The 21,340-nt window shown below is 47.6% G+C and overlaps 1 protein-coding gene across 4 annotated transcripts; it reads left to right on the forward strand.

Moving 5' to 3' along the window:
- The first annotated feature begins 1,474 nt into the window (after positions 1-1,474).
- On the forward strand, positions 1,475-20,948 carry MGAT1 (alpha-1,3-mannosyl-glycoprotein 2-beta-N-acetylglucosaminyltransferase). Of its 4 annotated transcripts, none has more exons than XM_043465685.1 (3): positions 1,475-1,492; positions 2,642-3,063; positions 18,407-20,948. In XM_043465685.1, the coding sequence occupies exon 3, from the start codon at positions 18,531-18,533 to the stop codon at positions 19,872-19,874; it is 1,344 nt and encodes a 447-aa protein (XP_043321620.1). In that variant the 5' UTR covers positions 1,475-1,492; positions 2,642-3,063; positions 18,407-18,530; the 3' UTR covers positions 19,875-20,948. The 4 variants fall into 4 exon arrangements, with proteins under 4 accessions (XP_043321620.1, XP_043321619.1, XP_043321618.1 ...); XM_043465684.1 differs by lacking the exon at positions 1,475-1,492 and adding an exon at positions 1,599-1,740; XM_043465683.1 differs by lacking the exons at positions 1,475-1,492; positions 2,642-3,063 and adding an exon at positions 7,973-8,129.
- Positions 20,949-21,340: the final 392 nt, after the last annotated feature.

Consider the following 21,340-nt stretch of genomic DNA (forward strand, 5'->3'; position numbering starts at 1 on the left):
GTATAGTCCATGGAATTCTCCATGCCAGAATACTGGAGTGGGTAGCCTTTCCCTTCTCCAGGGGATCAAATCCAGGTCTTCCGCATTGCAGGTGGATTCTTTACCAGCTGAGCCACAAGGGAAGCCTTCCCACAAGGAAAGGCATGGGAGGGAGATGCTAAAAAATTCCAACTCTCTAATCGTGGCTTGATCTTTTCAACGACCAGCTCCCATTCAGAAGCTGTCTAGCAGCCCACACAAAGTTGCTCATTAGAAGAAATCACATTCCTATCACCCAGGAAATGCCAAGGGTTTTTGTGGCCTTGTGGCAGGAACTAAGGCCAAAGGTCAAATATTATAACAAAAGAGCCTCCTAGTACTCTTATCACATATGAAAATTCCAAGGATTTTAGCAGCTCAGTATCAAAGAAGATATTCCAGAAGACTGCAGACTAAGTTCCAGTTTTCAATAAAAGGGGAAAAAAACAAAGGTTGCAAAGTCATCCAAAGCCCTGGCAAAATTCTAGAACACGTCATTAAGTAGATGGCATATGAACAAAAATTAGTAGTAGCTCCTTTTGCATGCAGTTTTAAGTCAAGAACATGTCTGACCAATACATTTAGAAAAAAATAAACCAGGGTAATTTTGGAAACTGTAAGTCTAATGTTTGAAGGTGTGGAAAGGTTCAAGAGGAGACTGCACACGATAGTGGCAACACAGGTTAGTGTTACAGACTGGAAGGTTCGCATTCAGCCCCTATCACTTTCTAGCCATCTAACCTCTGGAAGACTTCTGTGCTGCTCAGGGAACGGTAACCACGGCACAGACTGGTGCATACTAACACTGAGACTTGACAAGGGCTTCGCACAATGCGTGTAGAACAGAGCTGTCCTGGGGGCGGGAGGGGGAGGAGAGCTTACTGTAGTCTCTTTTCAGACCCAAGGAAGGTCCTGCCTCCGTGAGCGATGCAGCGAGAAAAGTAAGCAATAAACAAAACAGTCTTCTTCTAGTACTGCTACAGAGCTCTCAGCGTAGGAACGGGTGAACACAGGCCTTGGTGCTTCCAGAACTGCTTCTCACCAGGACTCGAATCCAGAGAGTGGACCAGCTTAGACCTTCTTCAGAACTCCAAAGAGGCAGGTTGTTGCGACAGTAAAACCAAGGGGACCGGGCGAGACTGCCCCTGGCCGACTCCGCCCCGACTTGCGGGCTCTCGCCCCGCCCCCTTCCCGCCCGAGTCCAGCCTGGCCAAGCAGTCCAAGCACCAAACTTCACCAACCGGGCGAGGTGTCATGCGCATGCGCTCTTCTTCCCTCGCGGCTCTACGTGACGCGAGCTCCGGCTTTCCGCCACACTCTGCCCCGCCCCTTCTTGCACAGCCGTTACTGTTGTCCCCATGTCCTTTCTCACCCGCACTCTGTCCTGCCCACACCTCGTCTCCAGTTCTGTGACTAGTAACTGCAGAACAACCTCAAGTCCTGCAGAGTCACGTTCCGTGCTCCCTTGGTGGCGGTGATGATGGGCGGGGGGAGATAAGGCGGGATGACGGGAGGTGGCAGTTGCCGTGGACCCACTTCCGGAGGACGGGCGGAAGTGGCTGCGGTAGATGGTGGGAGGGGGAAAGGAGTGCGAGGGGAGGGCCGGGCGCCGGGGGTCGAGGGGGTGGGGCCTGGGCCGGTAGTGGGGACCCGGCCTGGGGCCTGGAGTCCGACCAGGGGCGGACTGCGGATACCTGCCGAGTTTGGGTGGGCGGGACCCAGGTAAAGAACCAGCGCAGATAGGGCGAGGGTCGTCTGGGCCGCAGAGGGGTGCGGGGGTCAGAGTCTAGAGAGGGTCGCGTTGTTACCCTCTTTCCCAGTGAACACAGAGCAAGGGGTTCTGGGGAGAAGGGTGGGAGGAGTAAGTTCTTGGCTGGGTGGGGGGGCGTTCTTGTGGATGCCACGCCCCTACAGGAAGGAAAGGCGCGTGCGTGTGTGTGTGTGTGTGTGTGTGTGTGTGTGTGTGTTTAAGAATAAACTTAGAAGGGAGGGGGCGGCCAGGGTGGGCCACTGGATTGAAAAAATTGGAACATCACTAGGGCTATTGGTGGTAGCATTCGGGCCTCTAACATTTCAGGAAAGTGCTCTCGGGAGTCGCCTCAGGAAGGAGTTTGACGGAGATTGGGAATTACATCTTTGGCACGAAACGGGGGGAGGTATCAGTGAAGGGAAGGGGGCAAAGAATGCTTGTAGAAGGTGCCAGAATCTAGGTCTGGTGTGGATTTAATTCAGACTGGGAGAGTTGGCCGATTAAAACACTGCACACCCTAAGAAGCTTGGGAGATGTAGGGCGATTAGTGTGTGGCACAAACGAGGAGAACAGGAGGAGAATGTTCTTTTCTGTATTTCTTAGAAGACAGTCTCCACACAGCAGTGGTTTTGGTTACTTTTCTGTGGTGGGATTAGGCGCTGTCTTTCCTTTATCTTGAGTCATATTTGTATACATATTGTTGAGGTGACTGTTTTGGGGTGGAATATGTGAGTGAGGTAGGTACTTTGAGTAACCTTGTGGAGTGTTTAAGGAAGGGTTTTTGATGATAATCTCATTTAGGTAGGAAGTATTAGGGATTCCTTTCGGTATATAATAGATTAGAGAGTGTCATGATGTTTAAATATTCTTCAGGTTAACACAGAAATCAGCTTCCTGGGCCATGCCGGTTCTAAGGCCTGTTTCCTCTCATGAGCTTCAACAGAAGACGGACTCTCCAGCCCTCACAGTGGATGACTTTCCTTCCCTGAACAGGAGATGGGATAGTACCTGGGATCTGCCTATCACCAGACTCTGGGCTTAATAAACCAGCTGAATGAAGGGATGTAATAGACCTCTGGGAGGGACACTGAAGCCTGCAGGGGGGGGAGGGGCCTGGACAAACTCCTTCCCCCCCAGACTCCTCCCACTCAGAGTCCACTCAGCCATGGACTTTGGACCTGGACCAGAGGAGAGAAGCTGCACTTCGGTGTTTCTGATCTGGGATTCTCAGTTTTGGAAATGGAGTACTGGATGGGGGTTTGATGATCTTCAGGGGAGCAGCTGAGAGAAGAAAGGTAAGGTTCCTGTCTCATTTCCCACTTGGTCTCTTGCTGCTCCTGTGCAGATAGTGTTGAGTGGGGCTAGTCCGGGGACACTGCCATTCAGAAAATGCCCTGATGAGAACTCTTACCCTGATGGGTACAGAGGAAACTTCACCTCTCTTTCCCTCTCAGGGTGCAGGCTTGTTCCCAGTAGCTCCTTACCCAGATAGAGTACCTTGAAAGGAGTTGGGAGCAATGACAGTTGTGAGGTTAGACCAAGGAGAACATAAAAAGACTTTAGGCCTCTGAAGGGAGGTTGTATTAGATTACTTGTAAGGGCTTTTTCCACACTGGGGTAATTGGATTCCAAGTCAGTTTGGGCTAAGTACAACTCTGGAATGGATTATCCAGGCTGAGGCAGGCTGCTGTGTTTTGGGGAGCTAACTAAATAGAGCTGCCTTGGGTGGGGGCAGGTAGCAGATGGTCTGGAATACCTCCTAAGTTGGCTCTCCTCCTTCCCCTTTAAGGAAATGTAGGCCGTGAAACCTCACTGTAAGAGCAGAGAAACAGAACACAGGTTTGGGAATCAGGATTTGTGTCCTAGCTCTGCCTTTCTTAGTGTACACCCCTAGATATGTCAGTTAAGCTATGCCATGTTCTCTTCACTTGCAAAATGGGGATAACTAACTTTCCAAGTCCCCCACAGGTTGTTTGCAAGGAACAAATGAAATGATAGATTTTTCAGGAGTACCCAGGGCCATGTACATGTAGCAGAGTAACATTGTTTTTGCTTGATATGCTTGTATAGTTGCATAGAGAAAAACTGAATTAGGAGTTCTGTTCATTTATTGAATTAGTGTTCTGGCAAAAGTCTTACTTGTGCTTAATTAAAAACTCTGTCTTGAATTTGTCTCATCCTGTTGCTACTAGCCAATACCTGGCAAAGGTGCACGGGTTCAAAGAGAACTCAGATTAAGGGATTCTGCCAGGTACCTTGTGGCTGTCAGAGCTCTCCAGTCAGCTGGCCTCTTTGGGGTAGCAGACCAAAAAGAGGTGGAGAGAAGTATAAGTCTCAAGGACCAAGTGTCTGTTAGGAGATGGAGCTCCATTTCTTGGAGTGAGCATTGGGCCTTTCCTTTTTATTGCCATGTCCTGGTCTTCTCTCCTGCTCTTTGAAGTGACAGTGTTTTTCAGACTGCCGTTGTTTAGCCTTCTATATTTTCGCAGGCTCTGTTCCCACTTAAAGCAGAAGCTGTTCATTTTACCTTCTTACCTTCTGTTCCTTCCTTGAATTCCAAGTTACCTATGCCAAGATGCCTGCTTTTCTGAGTGACAGAAACAGCAGAAAGAAGAGGTGATGGAAATTTTGATAGACAGTAGGATACAGTGGACTGGGAAAGGGGTAGGAAGCTTGGCTTCTAGCATCTCTTTGCCTCTCACTAGCTGTGTAATACCTAGGCCTCATATTCAGTGGTCATTTGCAAGCTGAAAATTGTGTATTTATGACTTGGTTTCTTTCTTTTTCCCTTCCTCTTTTCCATAGGAGTCTGTGAGACCCCCAATGGCCTGAGGGCTGGGCAGGCAGACTTAGGTGGACTTCCTGGCCCTAGATATTTCTTCTCTAGTCTGATGCCTAAGGTAGCTCTTTTGAGGCTGGGCTTCTACTGTAGGGTGGGTCTATCACCTCCCCTAGCTTTGCCCAGCAAATTCCTGGTGCTATTCTTTGCTTAGACACTGGGATCACAGTGATCTTCAGGGATATGTGGTCCCAGGCCCTCATCCTGCCTAGGAGGCCTGTGAGTGCTTCGAAGCACTTGAAGTACCACAGAGTCGTGCTGTATTGGTACAGTGCTTACATTATGTGAAGTGTCCAGGCTGTTGTCTTGTGTCAGTTTTTCGTCACCACATTGTTATGAGGAGAACAGAGCAGGGATTATTCTCCCAATTTGATGCGTGAGGGGAAGCTACAGAAGCCCTGAGCAGGCAGGGCTTGCCTTAGTGTAAAGTGGCAGATGCTGTGATCGCCTGCCCAGTTCTCTGCTGCTTCTGTAGCATCTGACCTGACAAGGGCCATCGGTATTCTGCTGCAAACCTCCAGGGAGGAGAACTCGAGGGCCCTGTCAGACAGCCTCTCTGGTAAGATGTTTTCTTGTTAGAGTGAGCCAGAATTCCTCTCCCCTATTGTTTCCAGCAAAAGCAGTAATCCTTCCCTCAGCCTAACCCTTCAATAAGACAGTCCTCTTGACACAGCCATTGGCCTTCTCAAAGGGGCACCGTGATGCCAGGGCACAGCACTCATTGGGTGTTCAGCCACTTAGCCAGGACCAATAAACCACATACTGTGTGTATGTTGTAACTGAATTTATTTATACCCTTCTTTTATCCAAAAGGAATTGTAGGTGACTAACCAAAAGTTCCATTTAATAGACATTGGTCGGTGATTATTGTGTTAATCTTTTCTCTTTTCTTTGATTTTGGTGAGCTGAGTTTCTGTGTTGTCGAGGGGAGTAGAGATATCGGGAGGAAGTAAGAGGGGAAAAATAGATACATCATTGATTTAAAGCTTTGCTTTTATTTCTACTTATGGTTTCAAGCTAAAATCTGTCTTATGTTCAGAGCATGAATTCTTTGCAAATTATACAAAAATTCAGGATATCTTGGGCATTGTTTATGGGAGGGCAGTTTCCTGGGACAATTTTCACTTCCTTCTTGTCTATCCTCTCCTTTTTTGGGAGTAGTGGCTAGGACCAGAACTTCCTATTCTTCCATTTTCACAGGATCCAATCCCAGTTTCATCCCCAGAATTCAGGCACTTGGCTCCTTGTTTCTGCCCTTCTTCCCCTATAACCCTTCTCCGTGAAACATCCATCAGGAGCCCAGGGCCTCTTTTCCCAGGTCAATTTGGCACTCATCACCCTGGAATCTTGCCTCTCAGAACACATGTTTTCTTTTGCTTCCATCCAAGAATTCAGCTCATCCTGCCTCTCTAACCAGGTCCTTTGTTTTGAGACAGTCAGGGAATTTCTACTCGTAGATCTTCTTTGAGCCTTGAAATTTAAACAGAGGGTTATAGTGATGGGGTGTGAGTTTTGGTACACAGTTATCTTCTCTCTTCCCTATCGAATAGCCTTAGATAGAGGAGGATGATTGGTAGAGATGGGAATCTGACATATTCTGGGCTAATTGGTTTCCTTACCTTTCAGCATTCTACTCTGGCCTTTGTCCTGGGACAGTGATCTTAGCTTTTGATATCTTGGATCCACAGTGTTTCCCAACTTTTCCCAGTTTTAGGATACTATGGTTTTCCCTCTTGCTTTGACATGGAGTATTAGTATGTAATAATCCCATGCCCCCCTCATGAGAAAAGCTTAGAGAGAGGGCAGAGGTACAGAAACATTGGCTGCTGACTGGCCCATAAGTGTGGACTCCCATCTCTTGCCACAGTCCACACAGTCGACTAAACTGGAGACCCTGGACACACACACACAGAGTCCAGCGTCACTGAGGTGTCAGCTCTTCTTTCATTCTTCTCTTTTAGGACCAGGCTCCAACTGCAGGATTTCCCCGCTGCCCCACTGTGTGCTTGTCATGCTGGACACACAGCTATCTCAAACACTCAAGGCTGCATGAGAAGAGGGAATAATGAGTGCCATCTTGGAAGTAGGACTGCCTGGGTCTAAAACCTAGCCATGACCCTCATTAGGTCTTGTGACCTTCAGCAAATTGGGACTTAGCTTGAGCCTCAGACTCTACATCTGTAGAGTGAGATGACAGTGTATATTCTGCAGAGCTGCTAGGGTTAAAGGAGAGGCTGGGAGTGGGGTAGGCTGTAGGTGCATGTGAAGGCCACTGCAATTTTGTTTTAGCTCCAGACCCCCATGCAGGGAATTTTAGGTCATGTCCTGCCTTTGTTTCTTTAAACCGCTGCATAATTCCTAGTTTCACTTAGAAACAAGTTCATGAGTGATGTCAGTAACCACACACCATGAAGTTCCAGACTGCTCTGTGCTCTGAAACACAGGGGAGGGAAGTGGATGGGGGCAGGTGCTGGTGCCAGAACAGTGTGTCCTGATCACATGCTAGCGCTGGCTGTGGACCCAGTCCTTCTCAGGAAAGTTATCTGCATGAGTAACCAGTAGTTCTTAGCTTCCCACCTTCACTTCTTAGGGTCAGATACAGATATCTAGGCTTTTCCAGGGTTCCCCCTACCCCCCTTTCACAGGTCTACCCCAAAGCATGCTTGAGGCCTTCATTTCCTCTTTGGGTCTAATGGTTCTCCCTTAGGGAAAGGTCTGTCTGTTTCTACTCTTTTACTCTGAACTAACAGCATTATCTACCCCGAAAGAAAAACCAAAAACAAGGGTGGGTGAGGGAAGCCAGCTTATTCTTTCTCGGTTTTGACTGCAAGTGTTTCCTCTTGGCTTCCTTTTGGCACCCTGGTTCTTGTTCTCACTTCCCTGTAAGCTGCAGCCTCTGTGATGCCCTGGACTCCTCCCTCCCGGAAGCCAGCGGTTGGGGGAGCAGGCCCCCAGATTCTTGGCTTTGGGTTTGGTAAACGCACTACTGAGGTAAGCTGCTTGGCCTGCCTCTGGCAGGGCTATTCCCCTAAACTCCACGAGATTCTGCACTCTGACTGGGAGCTGGGCAGGGAGGCTCGAGAAGTCTGGACTGGAGTGGATTAAGCGTAATTGGTTTGATGGGTATTGACCCGTGGAGTTGCGATTGTGAGCAGCGAAGGGCCCAATAGTAACAGTTATCTCCACTACATCTCCCGAAGTTGGGAACCCCGGAAAACTTGGGGTGTCCAGACCTCGAGTCGTTCTGAGAGATCGGGCGTTGGAGATGACCTGGGGAGAAGGGGCTCTGGGCGAGTTGGGGCAGACAGCTCCGCCCCTCGGCCTGCCCCGCCTCGCCCCGCCCTCCCCGGGGAAGGGCCACGTTGCCCGCCCGGCTGTCCGGGCCCGGCGCGCTGCAAGAAGGGCCGGCCGGGCGGAAGGCGCCGGCAGCCGCGCGAGCGCCTTGAACGCGCCGGGTCACCCGGCTCGCTCCCCACGCTCCGGGGCGGGCCAAGTTCAGGGCCGGGAAGTTGGAAGGACCTGGTAAGTGGGAGCCGGGGAACGCCGGCATCCGTCAGTTCTGGGGTTTGTTCCCGGAAGGGGATCGAGGTTTCTGACTGAAGGAGGCCCCGCCGGAGGGGAGAGGGCGCTTCGGAACTCCGGTACCGACTTGAGAGGCTGCCGCTTTCCAATCCCTCTGTGTCCCCCGACAGCCTCGGTGCATGCGAGCCCCAGCAAGAGGAAATTGGCCCGGGCCACCCGGAGTCACGGCCGCGCGCCCCTCCTGAGCCGGGAAGTGGAACTCTGGCGTTCCGCTCGCGGAATCCCGGGCCTCCAGCTGTTGGAGAGAGGGCGGGCTCCGCGAGGAGGGGGGTGGTTGTGAAACTCACCCTCCGGGCGGACTTGGGTGCGGGGCTTGGAGGAGCTGGTGTTGTTGGAGAGGGTTGGGAAGAGGAATCCGAAGTGGCCTTTCCTCAGACTCCACCCCAGAGTCCTTTCCAAAAGTTATTAGGGGTTCTCAACAGCTCTGAGAAAGAATTGACTCAGTATGGAAATAAGTAAATTGTCAAGAAAATTTGCTCCTACTTGTTTGCTAATGTGTGTGAAGTAGGGGGCCCTGAAACGTGGAGGGCCCGCGTCTTATAAACTCCCGAGCAGAAAGGTTGGGGTCAGCGAGTCTGTGTCTCCGCAGGACAGTGAGACCCGAAGTAAAATGCTCTACCTTGATTAACCTTTGCCCCTGTGATGTATGTAATTAGTCTCTGCTTTACGAACATCAACTGGCTAAGATTGTCCAGCTTTCTCTTCTGTCGTTGATAATACTTTTCAGACCATGTAGCCTTTTCTCTTAGATGCTTACACCCACCCCCAACCCCCCCACCGTGTCTTCCTTCGATTCCGAGACTATTGAGCTCTCTTGGATTTCCCACCCTGTCCTTTCTCAGATTAGAAAGCAATGTAGTGTGTTTAACCTCAGTGGCGTATGTGACAGGTTAAACTCATTTCCTGTTTGGGACACTGAGGAAGTTATTACTGTTCTTTTTGTCATCAGATCCCAGGGCCCTTGGAGATGATCCACATCAAGCCTCTCCCTGTACAAATGCAGGAACGAAGGCACAAGTGACTGCTCAAGGTTCCTTGGTTTCCCAAGGCTTTGTGCTTTTTTGCTGCACTAGCATCATGTATCCCGTTAGCCTTTTCCAGGATGAATAACCTGTATCCCTTCTCTCTAGGCCTTATTCTCTTAAGTCCTTGAATTATTTAGTGTATCTTCTCTGACTCCCTTTCAGTTCTTCCATCCTTTTGAAATTGTGGAGCCTGGTAGAAGATACAGGAGGATACATTATTAGAGGAGGTCTAATAATGAACAAAAAAATAATTCAGTTAAGTCTCCATTATCTCTGGCATGTCTATACTTTCTCGGTTTTTTAAGGCAGTGCTTTTTAACATGCTAAGCAAGACAGAGATGGAAGGGAAGGTCTGTCAGCATTCATTTCCATGCCTTCTAAAAACTAAATAAGACTTCTCCATTTGTGCTCATTTTTGACTATCTGGTGTTCTCTTGCTGTTTAAAAACACCTTTTTTTTTTTTTTTTCTTCATAGAGGACTGGCTAGAGAGTACTATAGGAATCAGAGTGTTAGAAAGGGTTCTTACAGCTCCAAGGCAGTTCTTCAGAAGAAAAACCTGAGACTTACAGGAGTTGGTGGGACCTGCCCAGAGCCTCCTGGTTTTTGTTTGAGGGTCTTATTCACTAAAAAGGCTCCTTCCTCATTCCCACCACAGTGTACTTGGTCTTTGTACTTGGTGGTATGGACCAGCTGTGTCACTTCCCTGAAGGAGCAGTGAAAACTCTGGCAAAACAAAGTTTGAGTTTGTGCTTTGCAGGCAAATGTCATTGATAACAGAACATCAGGTGCTCAGATCAAGGTTAAGGACTGTTCTATTTTAGAAAAGGAAGGTGTGTCCAATTCTATTTTCCCAAATGGCCACAACCTTAAACATCCCATTCTCCAGTTGTTACCGTAGGACACTGCCCTCCTGCCACCTGGCTGTGGTGGCTGTGTTTCTTTTTCCTTGAATGTAGGCAGGACTCATGATACCTCTGACCAGTGAATAAGTCAGAAGTGATGCAAGGTTGGATCATGAAAAGGATGCAGTTTTACTTGACTTGCACTCTTTCTTCAGACAGTCACTTTTTGGAGTTCAGCCTCATGCTCAGAGAAAGTCCATGCCATGTGGAGAGGCCACATGGAGGTGACTCCAGCTGACATCTCAGCCAGCGCCAACATCAACCTGCAGACATATGAGAGACTAAGCCTTTAGAGGACACATAGCTGAAGTCACAGACATCATGGTGCAGAGGCAGGTCATCTCCTTTGTGCCCCAGTGTCCTAATTCCTTACTTGTAGAAACCAAGAGAGAATAAATGATTGCTCTTGTTTTAAGCCAGTAGGTATTTTTTATTACTCATCAGTAAATATCTAATAAGGGAGTATGTATAGGGGCAGGACCTCAAAATTTGGACTCTTGGGTACAGAGGGCAAAAGGAACACTTGCCCTTTGTCCCAAGGCTACTTAGATTCTGCGTCACTCATCGTTTCAGATACTCATTGCTACATAACAAATCACCCTAAAACCTAGTGGCTTAAAACAGAATTATTTTATTCCTGTCTCGGCTATGTCATTTTGCTTCTGGTCTTTCATGTAGTTGCAGTTAGATGTGGCTGGGGCTGGAATCATCTGGAAGGCTTCCTCTCATGTCTACTGTCTGTTGCTGACTGTCAGCTGACCTTAGCTGTGGTTGTCAGCCAGAATACTTGGAAGGTATCTAGTCCATGTGGCTGGGCTTCCTCTTACCTTGGTGGCTGGGTTCCAACAATAGGCATTTCAGGAGCATCAAGTAGAAACTGTTGACTTTCATGAACTAGTCTTAAGAAGTCACATAATCACTTCCTCTGTAGTTACAGCTCAGAGAGAGGAAACATTGACCCGACCCACCCTGCCCCCTGCCCCAAGCTCTGGAGGGAGGCGTGTCATTGTCACTTTGTAAGAAGAGCCTGTAGAATGGGATGTTTTGTAGTCAACTTTGGAAAATGTAATCCTTCACTGTTAGGCTTCTAATTTAGTCTTTCTCCCCAATTTAGTTAATAATGTCCTCCATCTAACTACTTGAACTTCATACATGTGCCAAGCACTGTAAGAGGTTTAGAGGTCACAGAGCCTTTTTTCTAAGGAGTAAGGGAGAGTCAAGTAAGTCCAGCCGCAAATTCCGTTACAGTGTGGAGAGGAAGGCAGGGGGTGTGCAGAGAGTGTGGTGGGAGTATCGCTGTGGGGAGCCCAAGTCTGCCTGGATGTTAAGGAAGTACTCACCCAGACTGGGTTCTTAAGAGGTACCATGCTTGTCGACAGGGCTTTAGATGATTTCAGCATGCAGGACCAGCCAGAGCAGAGACAGTAGTGTATAAAGGGTACTAACTGGGTGAGATAAGTAGCCTGTTGAGGCCAGAATTTGCAGTTCATGGAGTTAGTGGTTGGAAGTGAGAGTGAAAGGGATGTTTGAGTCAGTTTGTTGTGAAGGCCCTGTGTGTCATAATAATGATTTTGAATTTTATTCTGTGGGTAGTGGCAGTATGTTTTTTAAGGCAGGTGAGTGTTGTGACTCTCACAGGTGAGAGGTGTGTACTTTAAGAAGGTTGCTTAAAGGGAAGCAAAGTTAGTGATAGGTGGACCAGCTGAGAAACCCAGTCAGGTTAAAGGGTTTAAGATCTTGAAATGGGATGGTAGCAGTGAAAGAATTACTTTGTCTTCCACTTTCGTAATTCTGAAATTCTTGGGGCTGGATGTGTTTCAGAATTTAGAAATTTTTGGATTAAAAAAGATGACCTGGTATATTTATGATATAGTCTAAGATCTGGAGCAGCATACCATAGTCCAGCATGTTTATTTCTGTAGCAAAATATATGAATGGGATAAATAAAGGCTATAAGTAGCCTCACATTAGATTAGATTTCTCCAAAAGAGGTTATGCCAAACAAGTGTGGAAAACTTCTGTTTTTCAACACTTTTTGGACTTGGGAATTACAGTTAAGTGATTGTAGGTGTGTGACATACACAGGAAAGTCACTTTTTTGTTACAGGCAAATCTCCTGAATGTTGAGGATCCTAGCATAGCGGCTTGGCAGCACTGGGGGAGCTGGTCCGCCTCCAGTAACGTGTAGCTGAGGGGATTTGACAGATACTGAGCAGTGTTGTGCTGGTGCTGATGGTCGTGAAGGGGAGGTGGACCTCACGTGGGCCGATGGTATCTGGGACGGTGTCCAGCGAGATGTGAGTCAGAACCCACTCGGTGAAGGAGAGAGAGAAGAGCAGGCCAGGCATACAAGCACATGCAAAGGCCCTGAGGCAGGCCTGGATGATTGGACCCTGGAAGGACTCTAGTAGAGTGGTGCAGAGAGAACCACCAAGAGAGGAGACAGACAAGTGATGGGCTAGCACTTATCTTGTTCATGCCAGGCACTGTTCTAAACACTTAATGTGAATTATCTCAGCCAATCCTCAAAGCAACCCAATGAGGTATTCTACTACCATTTCCATCTTAGAGGCGAGAAAATTGAGTCTCAGCAATGTGAAAAAAGTCAGGGTGACGCCCAAGCCTTGCCCTGGGCTGCCTGACTTGCGCTTGTTACTGCCATACCCTCCATACCAGTGGGACTCGGAGCGGCAGCGCCTCCTGGATGAGTGCATGGGCTCTGTTGGCCAGGAGATGGACTGTCTCATTCCATGGGCACAGCCATCTCCTGGAGAGTGCGTGCGTTTGTGTGTTAACACACCACTAACTTGTAGGCAGAGTAGAGGATCGTGCCCTGGAGAATAAGGGGAGAAGTAGTAGGAAATGGCACTGGGACTGTGGGAGAGTCTGTGTGGAAAAGGGGTGGGCCTGGGAATAGTTATGTCCTGTGCTCCGATGGCAAGAGAAGGAAGTTCTGTTTGACAATTTAGAGGAAAGGGTTGTGGAGTGGAGAACAAAGTCCTGAGCGCTAAGTTGGAGGCCTGGTGGACTGGGGCAGCTGTTTGCTATGGGCTGTCTAGCCATTCACAAGGTTTATAGACTTGCTAAGGGTACAGTCTGCAGAGGGGCTGAGAAGATTGGTTTGATCTGCCTGGCTTAGAAGGGTGGTGGGGAGGTCTTCTAGGCCATGGGGTAGTGGGTGTGGTCTACCTAGTTCTAATGTCTGGAGAAGAGTGAGGATGGATATGGTCCCTTGGGGTTTTGCCACCACTCTGAGAGCCTCTTGGCCTGAGGTGGCTCATTGATAAGTCTGAGACAGGCCTGCTCCTCCAGCCCTGAAGCCAACACTTGAAATGATGGAGTTCAGTTTCTCTTTTCTTTCCCCCATCCTTCTGCCTGAAGTCTTTTCCTACCCAGTCACTTGGGAGGCAGGACATGGAGGGTTAGGGATTCCAACACTGACCACATCCTCAGGCAGAGGGAAGAAAAACTGGGAATCTGTGTGTGTTTCTCTTCTGGGAAACCCTGATTGGTAAATGAGCACTGATAAAATGGAAATTTAATGACACAATAAAACAGAGGCTTCTAAGAAGACTGGTGCTATGGAGTTGTGAGTGTGGATGGTTTCTGGAAGGAAGATAGGAGGAGGTGGTGCTTGCAGGGGCTGGAGGGGTCTCAGAGGAGGGAGGCAGGATCCATTCCCTGTAGAGACCATTCAAGATCAGCCCTTTGATCCTTGGATACTGGATCGGCCTGCTTGAGAGCCCAGGAGCACAGAGATGAAATCTGGGACCCGAGATTCTGGTTAGCATTAGTGAACTGGGCTGTGAGGCAGAGGGTAGCTGGCAGAGCAGCCAGCACAAGAGAGTGCAGACCTGCAGCTTTTGGGTGTGAAGTGTTGAGACCAGAGGCAGGAATGCCAAGGTGAAAGTTGCATGCTCAAGAATGGCAGCTGTCCTGGCATTGAAGGGTGTGGTAGATCCTTTAAGTAATGAGGTCTGGTAGAGTGAGGGGCCTGGCAGGACCATGCCTTTTTCTTGTTGGCTGTGTGTGCCAGTCTCTTCCCAGAGCCTGGCAGAGAGCAGGTCGCGTCATGGCAGATCGTGGAATGGTTGAAGAGTTCAGGACAAATAGATGGTCCCCAGTTCTTCTGATGTGTCCAGCTGGGGCCATATTGGACGAAGCTAGTCAGAGCTGTGGGCTATGTCTCTGTTTGATTTTATTTGAAAATAACTTCAAAATATAAAAAAGTTGCAAGAATAAAAATGGTGTAAGGATTCTCATATTCCCTTTATTCAGATCCACCTATTAACATTTTGTTCCATTTTCTCTTCTTATTTATTCTTGATATTTTTGTTCTGAACCATTTGGAAGTTGCATCTACCATGGCTCTCTGTACCTAATTACTTCATCGTGTATTATATAAGAATTGGGATATTCTTTTATATAACCATAGTGTGGTTATCAACTAGTCATAGTTGATATTTTGATCAACTAAATATTTTGATATACTGTCTATATTCTAATTTTGTCATTTGATGTAATAATATCTTTTTGAAAAGTTTTATTGAGGTATAAATGATATACAGTAAACCTTATGTATTTAAAGTCTGCATTTTCATAAGTTTGTTCATGTATATTCAGCCCATGAAACTATCACCCCCACAAAGTTTCCTAGTAATACCTCCCCTGATGGTCTCACTGCCTCCATTCCTAGGCAGACACTGATCGGTATGTGTTCCTTCATATGTTGCAACATTATTTTGAGATTTGTCTATGTGTGTGTGTATCAGTAGTTTGTTTCATTCATTTTATTTGTTTTCTGTGCTTCATTTTCATTGCTGAGTGTTACTTCGTTCCGTGGATAAGCCGCAGTTATCAGTATCCAGTGCTGATGAGTGTTCGGGTTGTTTCCACTTTTGGGCTGTTATGAGGAAAGCTCCCTCAAACATTCTACGTGGGTTTTTTTTTTTCATTTTTATTAGTTGGAGGCTAATTACTTTACAATATTGTAGTGGTTTTTGCCATACATTGACATGAATCAGCCATGGATTTACATGTATTCCCCATCCCTATCCCCCTTCCCGCCTCCCTCTCTACCCGATCCCTCTGGGTCTTCCCAGTGCACCAGCCCTGAGCACTTGTCGCATGCATCCAGCCTGGACTGGTGATCTCTTTCACCCTTGATAGTATACATGTTTCGATGCTATTCTCTCTAAACATCCAACCCTCGCCTTCTCCCACAGAGTCCAAAAGTCTGTTCTGTACATCTGTGTCTCTTTTTCTGTTTTGCATATGGGGTTATCATTACCATCTTTCTAAATTCCATATATATGTGTTAGTATGCTGTAATGTTCTTTATCTTTCTGGCTTACTTCACTCTGTATAATGGGCTCCAGTTTCATCCATCTCATTAGAACTGATTCAAATGAATTCTTTTTAATGACTGAGTAATATTCCATGGTGTATATGTACCACAGCTTCCTTATCCATTCGTCTGCTGATGGACATCTAGGTTGCTTCCATGTCCTGGCTATTATAAATACATGGGTTTTTTTTATAGACATTTGTTTTCATTTCTCTTGGGTGTATATGTAGGAGTGGACTTGCTGGGTCATGTGGTATCCCTGTTTAGCGTTTTGACAAACTGCCAAACTACTTTAAAAGGACTTCAGTTCTTTATCTCACACCATATATGAAAACTAATTCAAAATGAATCATAAATGTAAATGTAAAACTTAAAACTGTAAAACATAAAAAAGAAAACATAGGAAAAAAATCTCTGTGACTTTAACAAAGATTTCTTTTTTTTTTTTTTTGCAGTTATGAAGTTTATTGTGGGTAACTTACACAAAGGAAGTATCAGGCAGACAACAATCCAGAGCCATTCATAGCTACAAAAGATTTCTTAAATACAACACCAAAAACATGATTCATTAAAAAAAAAAAAAAAAAAACTGAAAATTAGAAATCATCAAAATTAGAACTTCTATTCTTAAACTGATTCTATTATGAGAATCAGACAAATTTTTTATTTTTGCTAGTCTGATGGGTGAGAAATGTTGCCTTAGTATAGTTTTAATTAGAATTTTTCTTATCATAAGTGAAATTGAACACCTTTTCATACATCTATGGGCCATTTTAGTACTTTTTTGTGTGAGTTATGCTAGTGTTTTAGACAGGGAATTTTTGGCTTTTTTTCCCCTCAGTTTTTAAGAAGTTTTTTGTTTGTTAGGGTATCGGCTTTTTATTTGTGATGTGTGTTTTCAAATTTTCTCTTCCAGTTTGTTATTTTTCTTTTGACTTGGCTTATGGTGTTTTTGGAGAAGGAAATGGCAACCCACTCCAGTATTCTTGCCTGGAAAATTCCGTGGAGAGAGGAGCCTGGTGGGCTACAGTCCATGGGGTCGAAAAGAGTCAGACACAACTTAGCAACTGAGCACACATGGTACTTTTAGCCATGCAGAAGTATTGTATTTCTTACGACATCTGTATTTTAGGGCATACTTAGAAAGCCTTTCCCTATATAAGCTATAGAGGAATTGACATAAATCTTTTAGCACTTGTATGTTTTTAGTTTTCTACTTAAATATCTAGTCCACTTGAAATTTATTCTTGTATACAGATCTTATTTTTGTCCGCAAATACCTGTATAGTTGTTATAACACTATTAATAAGACCATTCTTTTTTTTTGCCCCAGTAATTCTAATTATCCTCTTTATCATATATTAGATTTTTACATGTATTTGGGTCTATTTCTGTAGTTGAAATTCTATTCCTTTGCATGATCTGTTTAATTTCCATTCCTTGAATGATCTGTTTGTTTACACATCAGAACCGCATTGTGTTGTTCATTCACTCAGTTGTGTCCGACTCTTTGCGACCCCCATGGACTGCAGCACACTAGGCTTCCCTGTCCACCATCTCCCATAGCTTGCTTAAACTCATGTCCATTGAATTGGTGATGCCATCCAACCATCTATCTCATCCTGTCATCTCCTCCTCCTCCTAACTTCTGTCTTTCCCAGCATCAGGATCTTTTCCAGTGACTTGGCTTTTTGTATCAGGTGGAAAAAGTATTGGAGTTTCAGCTTTAGCATCAGTGCTTCTAGTGACTATTCAGGGTTGATTTCCTTTAGGATTGACTCGTTTGATCTGATCAGCATCACACACTTTTAATTATAGAGGCTTTGTCATGTGTAGTATATCTGGTAGGGCTAGTCCCTCTTCACAGCTTGTTCATTTTCATCATTTTCCTAGATGTTCTGTTTGAACTTCGGTGCCAGTTTGACTAGCTCTACAAAACATACTTTTATTGAGATTTTTGATGAAGCTGAGGTGTCCTAACCAAGAACAAGGGATATTTAAGTCGCCTTTTGTCTTTTCAGGAATTATAAGTTCCTGTAGGTTTTTGCATATTTCTTGTTTATCCTGAATAGTGTATCATATCATACATTTCATATCATTTCATAGCTATTATAAATAAGGTTTTCTCTTTGTTGTTTAATGAAACAATGAAAAAATTCATTGTTTATTTGATGAGTTATTATTTGTGGATATGAAGGCTATTGATATTTGCACGTTAATTTTTATCTGCCACTACCTGACTCAATTCTTTGATTGTTTGGGTTGGACTTATCATTGTTTCTCTTAGAGTTTTCCAGGCATATTCTCATAGCATCAGCACATTTGTACTTCTGCCTGTAATTGTATTCTACAGTCGAATTGCATTGGCTGATCCCTCCAACAGAATGTTAAACAGTCATGTAGATCTGGTCCCTGACCTTCATGGGAATGCCTCTGGTGCTTCCTTATTAGGTAAGGTGCTGGCTTTAGTCCTGAGGTGTGACATTAAGAATTTTAAAATCAGTAATCTTTGGGCAGTTTGATTTGAGGAACGGGAGGCAGATGGTCTTACCCCCCACCTCTCCTAAGCTCTGGATGGAAGATGGTAAACAAAATCTGTCAGGTAGAGAAGGGGTGTGTGGGGTTCCTTTGCTTCCTCTCTTCCACCAACATCATTCTCTACATATACTGCTCCCCCACTTCCCCCTCAAAAAAACCCACATTTCTTTTTAGAGGATTCATAAACTCATTTTGGAGTCGGGGAGCATGCTATCCTAATCCTGTTCTTCCATACAGATTGACCCTCTGAATTAGGGAATGGGTATCTCTTTTCTAAGAGAGGTCTAGAGTTAAGCTCCTGGCCTTCCTTGTCCTGACCTTTCTCATCTGTTTCTGCCCCCCTTCTTCTACTCTGGAGCAGCCCTGCACCCTGTGATGATGGTTGTTTTTCTCCTCTCCTCAGGTTCATGGCTGCTTCCTAATCCCGGAGCCCAGAGGAAGCATCCCTAGAACCGTGGGGGTGTGAGCCAGGCAAGCTGAGGGCAGCCTTGAGCCCTACCCTTCCCGCCTCCCCTGCGGGGGCCAGGATGCTGAAGAAGCAGTCTGCAGGGCTTGTGCTGTGGGGCGCCATCCTCTTTGTGGCCTGGAACGCCCTGCTGCTCCTCTTCTTTTGGACACGCCCAGCGCCTGGCAGGCTACCCTCAGACAGTGCTCTTGATGATGACCCCGCCAGCCTCACCCGCGAGGTGATCCGCCTGGCCCAGGACGCCGAGGTGGAGTTGGAGCGGCAGCGGGGCCTGTTGCAGCAGATCAGGGAGCACCATGCTAGGTGGAGCCAGCGGTGGAGGGTACCCACCGTGGCCCCGCCTGTCCCGCCGCGAGTGCCTGTGACCACTCCACCAGCTGTAATCCCCATCCTGGTCATCGCCTGTGACCGCAGTACTGTTCGGCGCTGCCTGGACAAGCTGCTGAATTACCGGCCTTCAGCTGAGCGCTTTCCCATCATCGTCAGCCAGGACTGCGGGCATGAGGAGACAGCCCAGGTTATCGCCTCCTACGGCAACGCTGTCATGCACATCCGGCAGCCCGACCTGAGCACCATTGCAGTGCCACCTGACCACCGAAAGTTCCAGGGCTACTACAAGATTGCTCGGCACTACCGCTGGGCACTGGGCCAGGTCTTTCACGAGTTCAAGTTCCCAGCAGCCGTGGTGGTAGAGGATGATCTGGAGGTGGCTCCAGACTTCTTTGAGTACTTTCAGGCCACTTACCCGCTGCTGAGGGCCGACCCCTCCCTCTGGTGTGTGTCTGCCTGGAACGACAATGGCAAGGAGCAGATGGTGGACTCCAGCAAGCCCGAGCTGCTCTACCGCACAGACTTTTTCCCTGGCCTGGGCTGGCTGCTGTTGGCTGAGCTCTGGGCTGAGCTGGAGCCCAAGTGGCCCAAGGCCTTTTGGGACGACTGGATGCGCCGGCCAGAGCAGCGGCAGGGCCGTGCCTGCGTGCGACCCGAAATCTCCAGAACAATGACCTTTGGCCGCAAAGGTGTGAGCCACGGGCAGTTCTTTGACCAGCACCTCAAGTTTATCAAGCTGAACCAGCACTTCGTGCCCTTCACCCAGCTGGACCTGTCTTACCTGCGACAGGAGACCTACGACAGGGATTTCCTTGCACGAGTCTATGGTGCTCCCCTGCTGCAGGTGGAGAAAGTGAGGACCAGTGAGCGGAGCGAGCTGCAGGAGGTGCGAGTGCAGTACTCGAGCAGGGACAGCTTCAAGGCCTTTGCCAAGGCCCTGGGGGTCATGGATGACCTCAAGTCTGGCGTCCCCAGGGCCGGCTACCGCGGCATTGTCAGCTTCCTGTACCGGGGCCGCCGTGTCCACCTGGCCCCACCCCAGACCTGGGGTGGTTATGATCCTAGCTGGAATTAGCAGCACCTGTGTGTCCGTCGTGGGCCCCCTCCTTGGCATCTCATGGCCTAAGATGGGACCGCAGTCCCTGGACTTCATCGTCCTCTCTGTGTTTCTCTCTTGGGTCCATTTATCTTTTTTTTTTTTTTTTTTCTTTTTCCGAGTGGCATTCAAGTGCGCAGATGTTAAGGTGAGGGTTATTCTCTCATTCTCAAGGGGGTCAAATCAGGGGACTCTTTCTGGGATATGTTGGGGGACTTATTAAGCAAGAAACCACTGTGTGGTAGGAGGGACTTGGGCTTGTCATGGCCACACACGTCCACATTCCAGGTGTTCTCCTAGGACATCAGCGGAGAGGTTGGCAACTTTAGTTCTCTTGATCAGGCCTCTTTTCCCTGTCCTGGCTCTTCTAGCCAGAGTATAAGGCCTCCCCCTGTACCTGTCCCCGGCCATTTCTGCTTTCTCCCAGTTGGAGTAGGGGTAGGAGGCTGGATTATGTGAGAAGGGCATGTATCTGTGCCAGAATGAGACTAACCAAAGGGGTTCCATCATTGTCAGGGTCTGGATAGAGCTGTTAGGTTGTCAGGGTTTACTGCCTCCTGCCTGTATTTCTCTTCTTCCCCTCTCCTTCATCTCTGACCTCCTCTCAGCTCTTCTTTCTATGCAGCCCAGTTGTTTATGATTCTGAGATGAAGTGGGGAAGGGGAAAAGCAGAACATTCCCTCAGCTCATCCGCTGTGGTGGGGAGAAAGCCTTGGATGCTGGGGCACCCCTCCCTCATTCTTCCTCTAAGAAACAGACTGCCCCTCCCACCTCTCCTTCCAGTCTTTTCCAAAAACCAATCCTTTCCCTGTTGCTCTAGGACAGTTCACATTAACCTGGCTTCTGGAGGCCCTCTCAGTGTGAGGTACGGCAGCCAAGACCATTCAGCCCAGCCTCCCTCTTCTCTCCCAGATGTCCCTGGGCACGCAGATCAGGAGGCGGGTGGGCTGGAGAGCAGCGTGTGTGTTTTTGTTCTTGCCTGACCTCAGTTCATGGAGGAAAGTTTAAGCTACAGAATTATTTTCAAAAATAAAGGCTGAATTGTCTGAAAAACTGTGTGTTTATGTGTCCTGGAAAAGGAGGTGGGAATGGAAAAGGGAGGTGAAGGGTGGAGGAAGAAAAGAATGAGGACTGAAGGAAGGGGCTGCACAGAGAAGAAGTAAATCCGTTGGAGGAAGAAAAGCAGATGACAGGAAGATAAGAGCAGGGAGTGGGGAGGGAAGGCATAGGAGAGCTGAGGAGGGGCCTGGGTGTGAAAGGCCAGGCTTGGAGGTGGAGAGGACCTCCGCCTTTACTCCCCTACTGCTAATCTCTGTAGAGGTGGGCTGTGGCCCCTCAAGGCCTGAGAGAACGTGGGCCTCCCCTCCTGCAGTGGGTATGTGGTGTGGGCGCCCTCTGCTGGCCCAGGCACCATTTCCTAGGCATCCGAGCTGACAGCTGGATCA

This window comes from Cervus canadensis, chromosome 4 (genome assembly GCF_019320065.1).
Source record: "Cervus canadensis isolate Bull #8, Minnesota chromosome 4, ASM1932006v1, whole genome shotgun sequence".
NCBI lineage: Eukaryota > Metazoa > Chordata > Mammalia > Artiodactyla > Cervidae > Cervus > Cervus canadensis.

What these genes read in the sequence shown, in the direction of transcription:
- MGAT1 (XM_043465685.1), top strand. Translation starts at nt 18,531, where the DNA reads ATGCTGAAGAAGCAGTCTGCAGGGCTTGTGCTGTGGGGCGCCATCCTC.